The sequence below is a fragment of the Buceros rhinoceros genome, unplaced genomic scaffold (assembly GCF_000710305.1).
Source record: "Buceros rhinoceros silvestris isolate BGI_N320 unplaced genomic scaffold, ASM71030v1 scaffold3838, whole genome shotgun sequence".
NCBI classification, from domain to species: domain Eukaryota; kingdom Metazoa; phylum Chordata; class Aves; order Bucerotiformes; family Bucerotidae; genus Buceros; species Buceros rhinoceros.
This window is the reverse complement of record NW_010426191.1, coordinates 64,036-81,959: the sequence shown is the minus strand read 5'-3', so window position 1 is coordinate 81,959 and position 17,924 is coordinate 64,036. Positions and strand designations below refer to the sequence as shown.

The following is a 17,924-nucleotide window of genomic DNA, read 5'->3' as shown; positions in this document are numbered from 1 at the left end:
AAGAGCGTCTTTGTTTCGGTGGGACCTGCTGAGGTTCCCGATCAAGCTGACATGCTCACCTTCCAGAAGGATTGGATTTGACCATGCTGATGTGTGTGACGGCCACAGCTCCTGTTGTGTGCAATTACTGTATTCTGGCATGACTGCATGTCCCTGTGCTCTGCCAGAGAGTTTGTCCTGCATCTGTCCTGATAGAGCCTCTGTCTGGAGGGCACCTTCTGTGGCCCGTAATTCGTTACTGGCTGTTTCCTTCCACAGTGACCTACTTTGATTAGGCAACGAGTCTTTATCTGAAAAGAAGCAAGTTGTTCTTTTGCCAGTCCTCCAGCTGGAAACAGTTTCGGGACTGGACTTCTCAGAATGAGATTGTTGGTACCAATTTAATCTTGTTCCTAGCTGGTTTATATCGCGTGGTGAAATGCCAGGGTTGTTCTCTCCTGGGTGTTTGTCTATAAATACAGCAGAGAAACAGCAACACTCATCCCCGTCAACCTCCATTTTGTGAAATGAAAATGCCAAACTTTTCCTTAGCTTCCCACTATAAAGTGGGCTCTTGTTCCTCTCATCACCTCAATCTCAGCTTCTTGTTCTTGAGCAGAGGTGCCCGGGCAGGAGCCCTTGCCCACAGAGTCTTAGACAGACATCCTGTACTATGGACATCAGTGCTTCTCCATCCTCTCTGGTATTACCTTGTCTGATGCAGCCTGAGGCTGCTGCTTTCAGCCTGTGTTCCACTGCCATTAGGAGTGACTCATTCCTGTTGACTCTAAATTCATCATAGAAATACAGATGATGGACCATATCCTGTTGTGTTTTGAAAGATGTGATGGAGTTGTGGCAGTTCACCAGAAGGATGAGCTGTTTCTCCTGAACCATGTTCTGAAACTCTACAGACCAAAGCCAGCAGATAAGTCAAGGGGAATTTTTCTCTTATCAGTGAGTTGTTCCCAAAAGTGTCAATGGATCCAAGTCTGGAGCCTTAGCAGAGGCATTAGGTAGATGTTCCAGGTCACTAGAGTGGAGAAGCTTGTTTTGAAAGAATATAAGGGGGAATATGAAGAGGGATCCAGGAAAACCAGTGAGCAGTTCAGGTGTGTAATCTGGTAATAAGCTTAAATGTGTCCCTTCAGGAGGGGAGAAATGTCGTTTTAATGAGGTGTGACCTCAAGGCAGTGCCTCATGGCCACAGTAAAGGCTGGTAGAAGTTGCAGCGTGCTTTGGGATTTGGAGCTGTTGAAATCTTTGATTCTTTGGAAGTGCCAGAACAGTGCTGGGAGGAGAGATTAATGGGGGTAGGAAGGGAGTGGGACCAGGGAGGGTGTGGAGAGGGCCCAGATACGTGCCTTGGTCTCATGCCGTTCCTGAAGCTGTTGTTTATTGGGGGGAGGTCGGCGTTTCACCCTTCGCCTCTTTACCCTTTTTATCCCTAGCTCGGTGTGGTGCCAGCCTGCGGCTGGGGACACAGGGGACAAAGCTCCATCTAGTGTGTGAAGGGGGAGCGCTGTTTGCTGGTGGGAGGAGAAGAAACAATCCCTGCAGAAGATGGCTTTCCCTAGCCCAGGAGTGGGGTCCCTGGTTTGGAGGTGGTTTGTTTTTTTTTTTTTGATAACTTGTGAAGAAGATCGCAGACGCTTTGATTGTGCAGGTGTTAATTGAATAACTTTGCTGATGCAAATTTTCTGTACCCTAGAGTGTGTAGAGGTTAATACCAGCTTTAGTACAGTTCTGAGTAGTCTACAATGTCAATTCTAGGCAAAACCAGATATATGCCCTTCTATTAAGATTAGGAATTGTATAGCCAGGTTCTAGCTCTGTGAAGAGACACAGAAGCATAATGATGTGTAAGGTTAAACTTTTAAAGTGGAATCTTTTGACTCCTGATTTGTGCAAGCTACAATGAGGGGTAGATAATGTGAGTATGAATGGACAAGACGTTTTTTATCTGCTTTTAAAAACAAAACAAGAATAACAAATCATCTTGTTTGTTCTGGAGGCTGCTAAAAATACATTTTATTTAATTTTCTATTTTTTTCCTAAGTGCTTGGAAAACCAACTGCGGTTCCTGCATGTGGCTTTGCAGCAGCCTTTCTAAAAGGATGGGGAAAAATATTTTCAGTGAATTATATGCATACTGGCAACTCAGTATAAGGCAGCTGCTAAAATTCTGAGTTCAGCAAAGGTTGTATGGCAAAAAACAGGCTACTGCGATTTAATACAGATTTTTTCTGTGGATAGTGAAGGGAACATTTTTTTGTTTTCCTTAATCCACCTTTGATGTCCCTTATCCAAAAATATGCTGCTTGTCCTCGTACCTGTAGTACCTCTTCTACAGTTCAGTGACAATGACCACTTGGCAGAATTTGTTCCTGCCTGCGGTGGCAGCTCTTTGAAATTTGTGGGAAGTTGGGATCAGCGTGGGTTTTTGTTGTTGTTTTGGGGCTTTTCATAGTTCCCAGCATGTTGGGAATATTGGGGGTTCTTCCTGCTGGAGGAGGATCAGGAGGATTAGTAGAAGACAAGTAAAAAGATGATGAAGTTTGCATTCAAAGTGGTAGGTCGAGGTGAAGGGATGGTATCTAGTCTAACCTTTCTCAACCAAGAAACTAAAGAAATGAGAGGGTCATTTTGCTCCCAGCAGCATGTTTGCCAAACGTTTATTTTGTAGAAACATGCAGCTGCTACCCAGTCCAGGCTGAACCGTTTATAGTATGGCTTTTTAGGGATGGCAGTGCTGTTGGCTGCTGGGCTCCAGCAAGTCTGGAACTACACCTCATTTCTAGGTGACTTTACTGCAGGTTTATAAACCTGGCTGACTAATGTAGCTCTGTGTTGTCCTCTGCTGTAGCCCGAAATAACAGAAGGTGTGAATTGCTGCTGCACGGTAATGGTGGGTGTTCCTGCAGGTACTTTGCCAAGGTCATGAATGCTAAATAAACCAGATTAAACAAAACCCTGTTGCGAGAATTCATGATTAACTATAGTCTTTGCAGGATTATTGGTTATAAACTAAGCTCCTGCCTTTATTTTTTTGTTCTAGTAACTAAGGCAGATGTGAACTTCAAGTCCAGTGAAACATTTTTTGGCTCTTGCCTCTGTTTACATGATTCAGGAGTTTGCATTAGTTCCACAACAAATATAGCTTTGAACAGAAATAGCCATTCAAGTGCTATGCTTCTGACAGGGCAGAAGGGATTAAGAGGGTCTAACAAAAAGACATGTAAATAGTTTTGAGCTGGCTGTTTGGGTTTTATTTTTATTTTAGTTTTTCAAAAGTAAACCAATGCCCGTTATCTATTTTGAAAAGAAACAAGTAGTATTTCTGCAGCAAGTTACATGGACAGTGTGTCTCACTTAGGTGTCTTTAAACTGTGCAAAACATGGACCATGTTGAACAGCTTTACTTTATAATAGCCCTTACAGACTGCAGCTGTATCAATTTTTGAGATTTTATTTGGTTGCATAAAGTTATTTCAGAGGATTTTTCCTGGTATCTCCTCTGAGAAGAGCTTGTGCTTGTTAGATGCAAAATAAAGATGTGGAACAAAAGGGTGATTGCAAAATGAGATTATGGATGTGTGTTAGCAGGGCTGTGTTTAAGGTGTTAAGAAAAGACTTATAGATGAAGGAGGATCTTTTTGTATATGTTTTGACAGTTTGTGAAATCAAAGTATAAAAGTTGCTTAAATGTTTTTATTTTGAATGAGACTTGTGTATCAAGTGTTTTATTTGATATTTATTTTGTTTACCTGCCCAAGTTCAGATGATTATTTTCCTCTTCTCGTTGGAGTTCCTGAACAGTTTCTGGCTAGAAACAAGGGGTAGGGTGTTTTTTTGGTTTGGTGTTTTTTTTTTTTTACAGGGGTGGAGGAGGAATTGTTAGAACAGTCCGTGGAGATGCCAATTCCCTGGTACTTCAGCCTTTAATCAGTGCTAAATATTTTTGTGAAAGACTGCAATTCTTGTAGATGTTGTGAACATAAAATGGGATTTACAGATGCTGGTTGGTGGTTGAAGGGGACCGTGAATGAACGCTTGCATGGACCAAGAGCCCCCAAGGTGTTCTGCTGTGACCCACAGCACACACAAACCCATCTTGGGAAATCCCTGAACTGCAAGTGGTTGGGATTTGGGATAGATACTTGGGGACAGAGCGGCCTTCTTGCTGGATGTGGCAGTACTGGGGATGCTGCTGGATCCAGGGGCAGCATAGCAGAGCTCCCTGATGGACTGCTGGGGTTTGCTTTCTCCAGGAGACTTAGAGATTACCCCATGTCAGGGATGCGGTGGGTCACGCTGAATGGCCTAAGCAAGAGAACCGAAGGCCATCTCTTCTGTAGTTGTTTGCAGCTGGGCAATTGCTCCAGTGAAGGACTGTCATTTTGCTTGGCCTTGCTTAGGAAGTCTGTAACCATCACTAATGCTTTCTTACGTGGGCAACTGGAGCGTACTCCTCGTTCCTGCCTCTGCTCTGGGTACCCGCAGCAGCAAGTCTGTCATGCGACCGCAAACTGCAGTTGCAGTGTAAATATCCAAATGGTTGGTAAAGAAACTTGTTGCTGAATTAAGGCTTATTTCCTCCCCCAGTCATTCAGCCTGCACAGTAAAACAACCCTCTTTGCCCCAATAACTTTTCTACAAATAGCCAAAAATGCCAAAGAACTATGAGTAATGCTTAAGGGCTCTAAAATTGAAGTTTCTTTAAACGTGGGTGCTGAGGAATTGGTTTCTGCAGTCTGGAGAGTTGCTAAAGCTACTCCCTGATCTGCTCAGGTCCTGTAATGAACAACGATGCACTGGCTGGAGATGGAAGTGTGAGTTTGCATAGTATCCATCCAAGATTATTTTAATGTGAAGAGTTGTTGCAGTGATGTCTTAGGGGTTGTTTGTTCCCTGCACGTAGTATTCACTGTAAGGAGCGAGTCCTGCGCTGACCCATCACATACTGAGCACTGCATTCACTCTGTGGTTTTCATTATGACTGTTTGGGGTTCTTAATCATTTAAAGCAAATCTTCCATAAACACTTTCCCTTTTACTACTTAAGGTCCTGGTTGCTCAGCATACCAGAGTGAGGTTATCATCTGCATGAGATGAGGCTTTGAGCTGCCTCATCGTCTTTGGAAAGCGTTGAACATTGCTGCAACAGTGGAGTCAATGAGCAGAAAACCTTGGATGAGTGGAAGGATTTAGGCTGGGAATTGCTATATCGCTGTAAACCTCAAGGAGTGCGGCAGATTTTTGGCTGGGAGGGAATCTGAGCATGTGAGTGATGGGTACAAGCTGTGAACCCAACACGGTCGAGCCTTGTTTTCTGCAAGGCTGCCTCTGTGAATTAACCTGCTATCCGACTATGTAAGAGGTGGATAATTTCTAAACCAAGATATGACAGAAAGGTGATGTGGAGTCAGATCTGGGCACTATGGAGTTGTGAAGTATTAGAAAGCGTGGTGAACATATGTCATCTTCCCTCTGCCGGTGTTATCTTGTCTATTTACCCACATAAAAGGTGAATTCTGTATTACAAAATCACGAACTACAGTGGTTGTTAGTGGAGTGTTATCTCCTCCTTTTTCTTTCATCACTGTTTGGTTGTTTTAGCTATCTGGCTTTTTGTTTTGCAAATGTGTGTAAAGCTCTTTAGAGCTTTAGGGAAGTACCCATAGATGTGGTGTCTGAAAAATGGTTCAGAAAGCCTTTGACAAGGTCAGGCTTTCCAGTGAAAGACAGATCTGCCCTGTGCCTTTTTTTCTTTTTTTTTTTTTAATACCTTTTCTAAAGTTTGTGATGACATGGAAAGTTTGATGAGCACCAAACCCATGCTGGGTAGCACAGTCAGCTACACCTTAAGTTCCTTTAACCCTCCATGGAACGTTTTTGGGAGCTTGACGTATTTGTGTCAGTAGGTGTCTTCACCTGCCTCATCCTTCTCTGCCTGAGGGATTCAGCCTGTTTGAGCAGAGGTGAAACTGAGAAAACGATACGTACACCATTACACCAAGTCTCTGTGCACATCTAGTCTGTGTGAGATGCACTTCCAGTGGTTCCTAGGTGGAGGTTCTCCTAGGTGAACCTGGAATGAGAAGGAGTTATGTCGCATTTGTCTTGCACCCACCCTTCCCCTTTTGTCTTTTTGGTGATAAAGATCGTGAGAAAATTGTGCCATTACAAACAGCCCTTATTCACTCCTCTGGCATTAATGGCCGGATCCACCCCCCTTTTAATTAGTGAATGGGAGAAGTGCTTTCAGCACCAGCCTGCCTCTTCCGTTTCTCCTAGACCTGCAGCGGGTTGTCTCTCTGCAGGATGGTGAGGGTGGTCCAGCCGACAGGACGCGGGTCTGAGGATCATGCTCAGCCCCACAGTAGCATCGGGTATTTATCTGCGCTCGCTGCAGACCCACGCCTGTCTCCGGGCTGTCTCCATCAGGAGTTTGTGCAATACTCTCATACAGGTGAGGCAAGATGTAACAAGATCCTCACTCTAAACCTCTTGGCTGTCCTTTTGTGGTATCTGAAGACCTTGTGTATGGCTGCCTCAATGATCCCTCTCTTCTCCTTGGTAGGTGCTGGATTGCACAGGTCTGCAGGGCTGGCAGGCTGCGCACTGCTGCCGGTGCTGCTGCTCCATGGGGATTGGAGTTGCCAGGTCCTTATCTGGAGCCACCCCTAGAGACACAACTGGCTGGGCCGCCGCTTGACTTTCGCCCAAGGGTGCTCATGAGGACATACATGGGAGGAAAGATGGAAGCTGTTAGAGTTCAGATGTTTGTGTCCTGCTCCTCTGACAGCTTCTGTCTGTAAGTGGCTCTTTCCTGGAGCGATGGCACCGTGAGCAGATTGCATGATTGATTTGTTGTCATGGAGGTTGTGTTCTGGGAGATAAAAATACCGTGTTTGGGAGCTGGCCACTGTCTTCTACAGAGCCACAGGAGCTGTGATAACAGTGGTGACTTTCAGAAGGGGAAGACTTATAAAATATTCCGTCTTTTAAAAAAATGTAAATATACGTGTATATATGTAGATACCTGTATCTTCTTCTGAAAATTTGTGCTGAACACACATTTGGGCTAATGGCAGTTCAGTTTAGGCATAAAAAGACTTGGTGCATTATAGTAATTATTATATAGAAGTCTTTTAGAATACTCTTGGTTTGCAATTGTTTACCTCCCTTTTAACAGGAACAGTAGTAAAGAATTGTAACATATGACCTTTGCAGCTTCTAGATGGAACCTCTTTAGTTTTACCTTGTTCCTTAATCTGGTGGTGATCAAGCTTTCCAAGGTATCCTGTAAGCTGTGTCCCCAAGTAAATGGGCATTCAAGCAGATCAACTCGGGGCATTTTATTAAGTCAACACTCATGCAAAAGCCACCTCCGGAGCTTAATAATTATTTACTGAGTGCTCCTGGGTCATGAGAGAGGTTTTCATTAAGTTCAGAAAGCATTATGTTCAGCAGCTTGTGAAGGTGTGTGTGTTAGACAGGAAGAAAAATGGAAAACTACTAAATGGTGTACAGCCACTGAAAAAATTACTCGCTGAGGATTAAACAAAGTGTTTGGTTCATGTGGTTTGTTTTTGTTGGTGTTTTTTTGAGTATATTTTGCATTTTTTTTAAGACAAATATATCCACTGAATTAATTCAATTTGTAATTCCACCCTGAGCTCCTGGGTAGTAGATCTGCATGGTGGATGTTTAAAGGTGTTCTCCTCCTCCTCCCTGTTGACCAGGTGTATGCAAAGCAGTCGGGTAGATGGATGAGAGCCCGTGGGGTTGAGGGTTCTACCGGTGCACCCCTGGTGTAGGGTAAGCATCGGTGCTGCAGGATCTCTGAGCTGGTGCAGGTCAGGATAAGAAAGCACTGGAGGGACTGAAAAATGTTTGCCTTGATGACGGAGCAGGTGTAGCAGCAGGCAGCGTGTCCTTTAAACACGTAACCTTCAGATGCAGAAGGCTTCTTTCATACAGAGGCCTGGAACCTAGTCCTTGCTTTATTGTAATGGCTGATGAAGGTCTCCACATTGTTTATGTAATTGCTCTGCCCTTGGCAAGAAAGGACGTACGAGGCTGCCAACTGTCGGTTTGCTGGTCTCTTTAACGCTGATGCTTTAAGCAGCGCCAGCCAGTTGCCGTGGTGAGTGGAGCATCGCTGTAACCCACGATCAATTATTAAATTTTAGGAACGAAGTACAAAGTGCTCCAGGGGAAATGCCCTGGACTTTCCTTGTGCTTAGAATCCCTTCCTTTAGCTGAAGATGGAGAAGAGATCGTGCTGGGGGCTTTTTGTTGTTTGTGGGTTGTTGGGTTTGGGGTTTGGTTTTTTTGGGGGTAATCTGGCTCCCTCTTAATTTTTTTGTTTGTTTGTTTTGGGATCCAGTTTTCTGTCTCCCTTTCTGTGTCAAACAGAAGTGCTGGCTGGCAGGTTAAATGCTGGTGGAAGCTGTACTTGATTCAGCCACATATATAATACTGGCAACAAAAAGTTTCTTGAGGTTGTACTGCTTGGTTGAGGGACTGCAAACAGAATCTTGACAAATAAACTAGTTTTGAGGAAACTTGTGGTGGTTGAACAGGACGGGCTGTGGGAAGGGGAGCTGTGTGGTGGTCTCTTCTGATAATGCCTTCTGCAGGACAAGCCAAGTATGTGTCATGTTGGTCACCTCTTCTCTGCTTGCTTTAAGGATCAGGATAGTTTTATGCTGACGTCAGATACTTAAATCTGGATGCCTTTCTTTTCTCTATAAATAATTATGAATGGGATAAGGGTAAGGCCTGAAACACAAACATTTAAATCCCGTGTTATTTCTTACCTCTGACCTCCGAGATCTGGTGCAGCTCAGTGGATTTCTTGCGGTGGTAAATCTGCTTTTCTTGGCTGATTTCTCTGGACTAACCCATTAACAAACAGTTGGCATGAACAGGGGAGAGCAACAGCCTCTTTCTTGTGTGTCATTTTTCTGCTTATAGCAGGACAGTCAATCCTGCCAGAGCAAGTGGGCTTGAAAGCTTTTTTTTGTTTTTTGTCATGTATTTTATTCGATTCTTGTTCATCTCTGTTTGAGGAAGTTTTGGATTTGAGGAGTTGGTCTGTGTTTTTAATAGCCATTTGTCTACAAAACCTTATACTGGAGGCTTTTTTTCTTAAAAAAAAAAAGAAAAATCCAGCAGTAATAAAAATCAAAGCTGAGTTAAATATGTTTTCCAGTTCAAAATCTCCAGAGAAGTTTCTTAACAAATAAGTAGCTAATGCAAAATAACGTTTGCAAACCTGACCACTTGTTTGATCAGTTTGTAAGAATCTGATGAGCAAGAAGAAAGTTTGTCTTTTTGCCCAAGGAGATGGAGATAAAATAATCATTACAGGTCTGGGACGGTGGATTAGGCTTTAAAAGGTAGAGTCTCTGTGATCTCTTGAGTTGATGGCAACAAAATCAAGCTTGATTTTAATCTGATCAGTTGCTTTCTATTATGCAACGACCATCTGCATTATAACTTCTGGCTGCAGTAACTAACATTTCCCAGGCATCTGTGCAGAGGATATGTAATTTAAAGTTATTTAATCAAACATTATCACTTCATGATTAATTGGATTGGCACATGACGCTCATAACTAATAACCCTCGGTTTGTATTACCCTGTGCTTATTAGACTGCTAATGGATAACCACTTTAATCATAAGTCAATTAAAAGGATGAGTTGGTTTCATCTATTGCAATTAAATGGTATCCATAAACCGTGTTTGCAGGAAGTATCGAAATCCAATCGTGTATCAGTTGTGTGTGGGCTCTGTTACCGACTCGACGTAACCCATGAGTGAATCAGTTCATGTATGAGAGTTTGAATCCACGTGTCCAGGTTGTGGGTCATGCTGCGGTATGTGGCACTGTGTTTGATCGTGGGAGAAGATCTGCCTGTGCAGCAGTGGCACGTAAAGGTCAAGAACCTTTAAAAATATGAATTTTCAAAATTGGTGAAGCCTTTAACATAAGTTTTTAACTGCTCTTTTGACTGGAAGACAGAGTTTCTGACAAGCTGTCTTCTGTTTACTCTCTGGAGGGTACACGGTGATGAAACCCAAACCGTCTTCCATTCCATCCTGGAGCTTTGTACGATGCGGTCCAGAGGAGGAGCAGACACGGTGAAGGGAAGCTGGGTGGGAGGACAGTCCGTGCTGTGCATGGGAGCAGGCTTAGAGGGTGAGATACTAAAGCTTCAGACAGTTTTCCGTATTCGATCGGTGCCATTTGTGACAAGTGGAGGGAGTGCTGCTTCAGCGTCTGCTGTGGTGAGAGAAGGAGCTTTATAGCCCCCTGAGGCATAAATAACAGGAAATCTGCATGGCAGGAGCTGTCTTGCGGTTGTCCAGTTTCCTTGACAGTGCTCGTGACAGGATCATCTGGTCAGGCAGGTGTTGTGCAGCAGCTTTTATCCCCGATAAAGGTGTTATTTGAACTCAGATGTGTTGATGGCAGTAGCTGTGGTCTGGCTGCATGGTGCTGCCAGCACTGCCTGCGTTCAGGGCCTGTGTGCTTCTGCTGCGTAAAATTGTAACCTGCACAGGTTGAGAACGATGCGTCTGCTGAGCTTGCGGCTCTGTTGTAGCTGTGCTGGTTTTCTGGCTTCTCCTTTGAACTCCCTAACTTCAGTAATTTCCTCTCAGGCTTTTGCTTCCCTATCACCTGGCCACCAAAACCTGGTGTTACAGATGTAAGATCAGACTATTCTTCCCCTTGCTGGTGTCTGCTCTTCTTTTGATCCTTGTTTAAAAAGTACCTTGCACTACCTACCTCTTTACATCCAAGCCATTTATTTCCAGTGAATAATTAAAATATTGAGCAGCCATCTCAAGAAAAAATAAACTCAGAGTCTTTGTATTTTGAGAAAGAGTTTGTCAGACCAGCATTTTTTGGGCCTATTGTTTCTTTTAAAGACACAACACTTGAAGCTCTTGTTGACAGGTTTCAACCAGCAGTAGACCCCTGAATGACCTGCAGGAAGCTGAGTTTGTCAGAACAGCATTTTTTGGGCCTATTGTTTCTTTTAAAGACACAACACTTGAAGCTCTTGTTGACAGGTTTCAACCAGCAGTAGACCCCTGAATGACCTGCAGGAAGCTGAGTTGTTGCTGGGAGTAGGTACAGCAATTGCGTGAGCGAGATGAGGTTCCTGGCAGGGGCTGTTTGAAATGCCATGGAAATAATTTCTCCTTCCTTCTCCCTCGCATTTCCCAAAATTTTAGTACATGGGAAGGTTCTCCTGAGATGGATTTCAGCACACTTGGCTTTGGTAGGCGGAGAAACCATTCCGAATGAAAGGAGGTGGGAGGAACTGCTGGGTTACCAGTTCTGCAGCATTAGGTATCTATTAAAAAAAAAAAAAAGCCAATAGCACACGAATGAGAGTCCTGCTTGCAGGATACAAAATAGGCTTTTCCTCAACATGGGGAGAATGAATCCTTCCTGAAAACCAGCTGCTTGTTGTTGTTGTTCATCTGTGACAGTGGTCTCTGCGCAATTTTATTGGTGGGCAGGAAGAAAACGTTAGTGCTTCAGTAATACATGTATTATAATTCATAAATAAATATACCTGTATGAGGGTGCATGCTCAAACATTTTTTTCCTGGTAGGGGTGCTTGGTCAAAACAATAGGGAGACCATTGATCTATAGTTAGCCAGGTCATGGAAATAAAGCGTCTCCTTGGTTTGGAAATGTGCAGGTGGTTCAGATGTGCAGCCAGGAAATGTGAGAATCACAGAATTATTTTGTTTGGATAGAGGCCTTCAAGATCAAGTCCAACTGTTAGCCCAGCACTGCCAGATCATCACTAAACCATGTCCCTCAGCACCACATCTACACGTCTTTTAAACCCCTTCAGGGATGGGAACTCGACCACTTCCTGGGCAGCCTGGGCCAGCCCTTCACAATCATTTTGATAAAGAAATTTTTCCTAATATCCAACCTAAACCTCCCCTGATGCAACTTGAGGCTATTTCCTCTCATCCTATCGTCTGTTACTTGGCAGAAGAGACTGCCCCTCCCCACCTCTCTACAACCTCCTTTCAGGTAGTTGTAGAGAGCGATGAGGTCTCCCCTGAGCCCCCTTTTTTCCAGGCTAAAATGCTTCATCCTTAATTGCAGGGGTGGTAGTTTTTACAAGTATCACAGTCAATGACTTGTCTTGAGCAGCTAATTAGTGCGATTATTCCACAGATGCATTAGTTTCACCACAAAGGTTTTCTCTTGTTTTATCAAAAGGATCAGTGTCTCTGTGAATGTTTCAGCCTGACAGGTCTTAAATAGCAGGATGGTCCCTCCCTCCCTGCCCCCAAAATGTGTGCTCTGGAAAAGCAGAGTTTGATCTCTTGGGGGAGTGAGTGAGTGTTCTCCCTTTTGATTTCTGCTCTGAACTGTTTTCTACCATCAGTCCTAAACAAAAGCTGGAAAGCTTCCAGCAGCGCTGGCTCCGGTTGCCCAAGCACAAGTAGCTGTTGGTGCCTGCAGCCTCCAGGCAAGACCTGGAAGAGATGCTGGCTCCCGGACTCTTTGCAGTCTCTCCTATCAGCATCCTGCAGGTAGCACCTAACCACCAGAGCCTGAGATGAGGTTTTCATGGCCCTGCAGCATCACAGTCTCATGAGCCTTCTCCTTGCATGGGCTGATTTTAGTTCTGAGGGCTAACAAAATGATGGGTTGCTTCAGAAGTTTTCCCTGTGGTCCATGGCAAGTCCTGTGGTTTGTCCTATCCTGGCTGGTAGCTTAGAAATGGCTTTCAGGTGGTGAAGCCATGCAGTGCGCTAGCTCAGGCCTACCTCGTACGCTTTATAAAATGTGACTGAGATAAAGCTGTTACTGTCGTTTATTCTGCCTGTTCTGTATCTCACTGCGCTCTGAAGATGCTGGTAGGCCTGAAGTGGGGTTGGGTTTTTTTCGGAGCTCTGGTTTCTGGCTATGAACAGTGTCACCACCAGCAAATCCAACCCCAAAGTAGTATCTTGCAGAAAATAGCTGAACTTTGTTGTGCTTTCATGGGAGACAGATTTATCTATTTATTACTGAGCTAGACATTAGACCTGGAGTATTATCTATACTGACCATTAGACTCGATACAGCTCTCTATTACTTCTTTAAAAGAGTGCCTGCTGCTGTCTGTGAAAGCATTTGTTTGTCTCATGGATGGTTGCTGTAAAAACTGAAGCAGCAAATAGCTCTTTACAACTGGATATTGGCGTTTGGAGATGGTTAGCTGCAGTCAGGTTAAGGCAGCCCGATGTGGCTGCTAAGTACCTGAAGTAGGTCGGCTTCAAATTCCCGCTCGTGTGGTGTGGTGTATCCTCACCCATCCCACCCCACGTTCCGGTGTAATTCTGCAAGCTCCGACTGCTGGAGCCGCGATCCTGCTTGTGGAAGCTGAGCTGTCTCTCTCTGGTCTTCCCACAGCAATTCCGAGCATCCTGGCGCTTCCAAGCCTCCCTTAAGCTCCTCCAGCATGACCTCACGAATCTTGCTACGCCAGCAGCTCATGCGTGAGCAGATGCAGGAGCAGGAGCGTCGGGAGCAGCAGCAGAAGCAGCAAGCAGCCCAGTTCATGCAGCAGCGAGTGCCCGTCAGCCAGACACCTGCCATCAACGTCAGTGTCCCCACCAGCCTGCCCCCCGCCACCCAGGTACCCATGGAGGTCCTCAAGGTACGCCAGCTTCTCTGCCTTCCTCTTTAGAAGCTCTCGCTCATCTGAACGTACTTTATTTACTTAGGGATGTGGTTATGGGGATCTTCGGCAATGAAATTTTGTAAATAAGCCGGGCTCCAGTTTGCTTTGCAGCTTATTTCGGTGTCTTGATAGCGAAGAATGGAAAATCTCTCTTAAAGTTTGTGCAACTCTTGTTTTCTTTAAACTTTGAGATCTTGGGAGGGAGGTTTTGTTACAAAACAAATGTTTCCGTCATTTTCCTTTTGGAAAACACTTTTTTGTCTTTCTAATACTTAATTATTTTCAAAAAGAAGAGATTATTAGTAGATATTCAAATCGATGTTTTGGTTTTAAAAATAAAGCAGTGAAATATTTGTAAAATGGAGCCAAAACTCATTACAAAAGAGCTTCTCAGAAAGCCTTAATCTGAAATACGGGTGAGTTTCCAGCCTCTTGCAACGAGTCTTTGTAATCCTTTTTTGCTTAAATGACTTGTTTGCTATTAGTAGCTTTGGATTCCTTGTCCTACTGGAAACTGTAGGAGCTTGTTAGTGTCCCTCTGTCAAAGGGGATGTAGCTTGCTAATTACTCAGGAAAAACGTGAACAGCTACAAGAAAAGAGATAATTCCATGCAGTGGGTAAGTGCAAGTAGAGTAAAGCAATGTGAGATGTGGGAGTAAAAGAATGCAAAACGTTTTGGAGAAATTTACTGGCATATTTCATGAAAATAAAATTTTTCTTCGTTTTGAAGAGTTTCTCTACTCTGCATTACTGCTAAATCTCTTTATTACAGTCTGGTGTTTCGTAACCGCGCTCAGTTGGTAAGTTTATTCTCACCAGCGAAGTTAACTGAACCTGGTTACAATCAGCTCGTAGTTTGCTCATCGCCGTTATACACTGATGATGCATATTCAAAGATTTAGTTCTGAAATCGAGTTGCAGGCTCAGGATTCTGAAGCAGTTTGTGTGGCGGGTTTACGGAGGAAGCATTGTGTGCTTTTATTTATTGATTCTGCGTTATGGTGGTGTGTCAGCAGTGCCAAAACTAACACATAACGGAGACGCTGGAGTCACACTCAAGTTATGGTCTACGATCTGGGAGCAAATAGGTGACAGTTGAATTTTGATTTCTCTATACACTTCCATTAAAAATTAAATATGTTATACTTAGAGCATGTGTGCATGTGCAGCCTGTCAGGAGTGCGAACTGGCCTGGGAAGAGCTATTTGCTCTGATGTTTGTGCATTACACACGGTGTTTGTGTATAACAGTTCTGTTAAACTTGTTTCCAGGTTATGATGCTGTAGTTGTAATTCGGACCCAGCAGGTGTGTAGGTGTTATGAAATAGCGTTTTGTTTGTTAAATAAGCGTATGTCACATTTTAATGTCCTCTCATTCTAGTATATTATGACCTGAATTTTAGGGGTTTTTTTAAACCTCTCTGAAAACTTGGAGGAAAGTGTTTATTTTCTGATGATATGTTACTGTTAAGGAAGGAACGCAATGCCTGGCAGAAGCATTAGCGGTTGTCTGCGTTCTTCGTTTCACACATACATTGCTCAATCACAGTTGCCTTTTGATATGAGAGAGGAGTGGGGGCAGCCCTTGATATCTGAGGGACAAACTACCAAAGACACTGCAGTGAGAAGGTGATGCTCGGTTACTACAAGTGGGGGTTACTCGGAACTGGCTTGTCGCAGGATCTGTAACCTGCTAGAGCACTGCTGGGGAACTTCACGTGAAGGACTTGGACCTGAATCCTCGTCCTTCGTGGCTGCAAAAGAAGAATGTCCCCCATTTCCTCCTGAAAAGATGGACGATGCTTCCCTTGCATTTGTCTTTGGCCCAAATGGCTGCAGTAGAGCAAAAAATTAAGAGACTATATCCATAACTGGCTTGAAAATGAAAAGTTGAAACTCACAACAGCTACATTTTGGTGCCAGAGAACTGTGCATTGAAGGTGCCGGTTGTAGAAATGTGAGCTACCTGCTGGAACAAAACGATGTCTGTCTTCTCGTCACCTGCTATTACATGAGTAACAGTCAAAGTCAGCCAAACCAAGTCCTCTTGGTCTCTGCCCATGTGAGAGAAGAAAGACTGCTTTGCAGAGTTTTGCTGCTTAGTTTTTTCTGGGGGGAAAGCAGCAAAACATTCATCTTTGTACCCTAACTTAGAAAAGTGGACAGTTCTGTACAAAAATTTAGTGCAAAATATCAGGCTTGAAGTAATGATCTTGCTGAAAAAGTACTACTGATGCTTCAGTGAGAATAAGATTTGGCTGAAAGATCCCGATAAGTTAGTATTTTTTAAAAATATGTTATTTGGCTCAAAAGATGAGATTAACAATCAATCAGGATTTTCCTGGTGCCGATATGCTGACAGCTCTGCCTGCAGTGATGCTCCTGCAGTGACATCATTTCCCTGCAGCTGCTTTTTACACTTCAGTTGTTTTTTAGCTGTAGACAAATTTTCCGTATGAGCTGTACAGAAGTTTTAATTAGATAAATAGGGAACTAAGTTGGTAACTTTATTATCCAGATGGTCTGGATTTAGTGACCTTAAAGAATGAGATAGACAAAAAGGGGATTTTTACACTTTCAAAATTGTTAATCTCAACAACTGTCTTCAAAGAGATCTTTTTGACTATTACTTCACCAGCAAGTAAGATCCAATTTAGTAGCTGTTTTTGTTGTTGGCTTTTGTATGTTTGTTTTGGAATTTAGCATGAAAAAACCTCATTCTAAGCCTGTTGAATTTGTCAACATTTGGTGTTTTTCACTGCATTGGTACCTTTCTCCTGTATCTCACATCTGAAGATGGTAGTTTGGACTGACTAGTTTACAAAAAAGCCGAAGGTGTTTGTGAGCTTGGATTTGATACTCATTTTCACAATGTTCATTTAGAAACAATACAGAAAGAAAGAGAATATATGTCACATTGCATAGGAATCCCTCAATTACATAATGGGGTGTGTTCAAGGCCATATGAATAAATAGGATTTCATTTTCTTGAGTAATGACTCGTTATTGCATCACTCCTGGCCAGTAATGTAGCTCGGCAAGGTAGGAAGTGACCTGTTGGAATTCCGATTTTGTGTTGCTTTGTACAGCTCATGAAGAGATGGACTAGGAGCAGGTCTAATGCAGGAGAAACAGCTTCTCTTCGAATGCCACAGCCATGGGTTTGTTACGGCTTTCAGCTGTCCTGCAGAGCTGATGTTGGCCTCATAGATGTAGAGGCTAGTTTATCTTTAAGCACCTTCTCATCCATCTCATCTGAGGACCAACGCTATGAGATGTGACAAGAATTTCTTTGCTCCTGCTGCAATTCAGCTTCTTGCTCTGCCCTGGGAACAGAAGCATATGACTTAAAATGATTGTTGTAGTTCCAAGCCCTCTCAATGTTGGATCAGGATCTGTTACTAAGGTCAAAGTAAGTTCATATTTTTATTTAAGAGTTAAGACAAACTCTGCAATGAAGTTAAGAGGTGTTCAGTGGGTTGTGTTATGGAGTAGCTTCTTCCATACGGGAGTGGTTTTAATTTTGTATACTTAACTGGTATTAAGAAGCTGTCCTTGCTGTTGTTGATTGCAGTTGTTCTCTTGGTTTGGTTGAAGTCTACCTTGAGCAGAAACGCCACTGCAGATCTCAGCTTTGGTATTCCACAGCTGATCTCTGGAAACTGGTTGCTGCACTTCTGTAAGCAGGATTAGCCCAGGACTTCAGGAGGTCGTGGATTGGGTCCCTGCCTGTAGTCAGTGAGACCTGTTGATAGGTTAGTCCTTTTGCTCCTCAGTCATCCATTTGCAAAATATTGCTATTAATCCCAGACCTTGTGGAGTTAAATTGTTAAGGGGGGTGAAAGCCTTGGCTATTAGAAATTGAAAGAATACGCTCTTGGTCTGTAGTGAAGCTTGTCTGTTAATTAGCTTCCCCACAGCTGTCTTGAACTTCATCTGTTTCTGTCTTCCTGCTTGATAGCACAGGATTATGTTTTTTCCTGTAGTCGATGTGATAGAGTTGCTGGGTTCTGTTTTTCGTGGCTTTCGTGCCCCTGCTCACCTTCTTTCCTCCCAGGCTACTTGCAGGATTCTTGTGAAGTGAGTGATCTCCTACCTGCCAAGCTAGTGGCAGCAGCAGGGCAACTCCCTGCCTTTGTGACAGGCAGTGATAGCCCAGCCTCTTCTATAGCATGGTTTTCAGTCTTCTGTGTCCATCCAGGCAGCTGATCTTAGGGTT

General features: G+C 43.6%; 1 protein-coding gene across 4 annotated transcripts in view; it reads left to right on the top strand.

Moving 5' to 3' along the window:
* The first annotated feature begins 6,739 nt into the window (after window positions 1–6,739).
* Window positions 6,740–17,924, top strand: part of MITF (microphthalmia-associated transcription factor) — a 52,911-nt gene continuing 41,726 nt past the window's right edge. The window contains exons 1-3 of one of the 4 annotated variants that reach the window (XM_010141389.1): window positions 6,740–6,791; window positions 13,065–13,071; window positions 13,434–13,680. In XM_010141389.1, the coding sequence (XP_010139691.1) occupies window positions 6,740–6,791; window positions 13,065–13,071; window positions 13,434–13,680 (306 nt within the window). Of the gene's footprint in view, window positions 6,792–13,064; window positions 13,072–13,416; window positions 13,681–17,924 lie in introns of those variants that run through there. The other 3 variants (XM_010141398.1, XM_010141397.1, XM_010141390.1) reach the window with 3 other exon arrangements.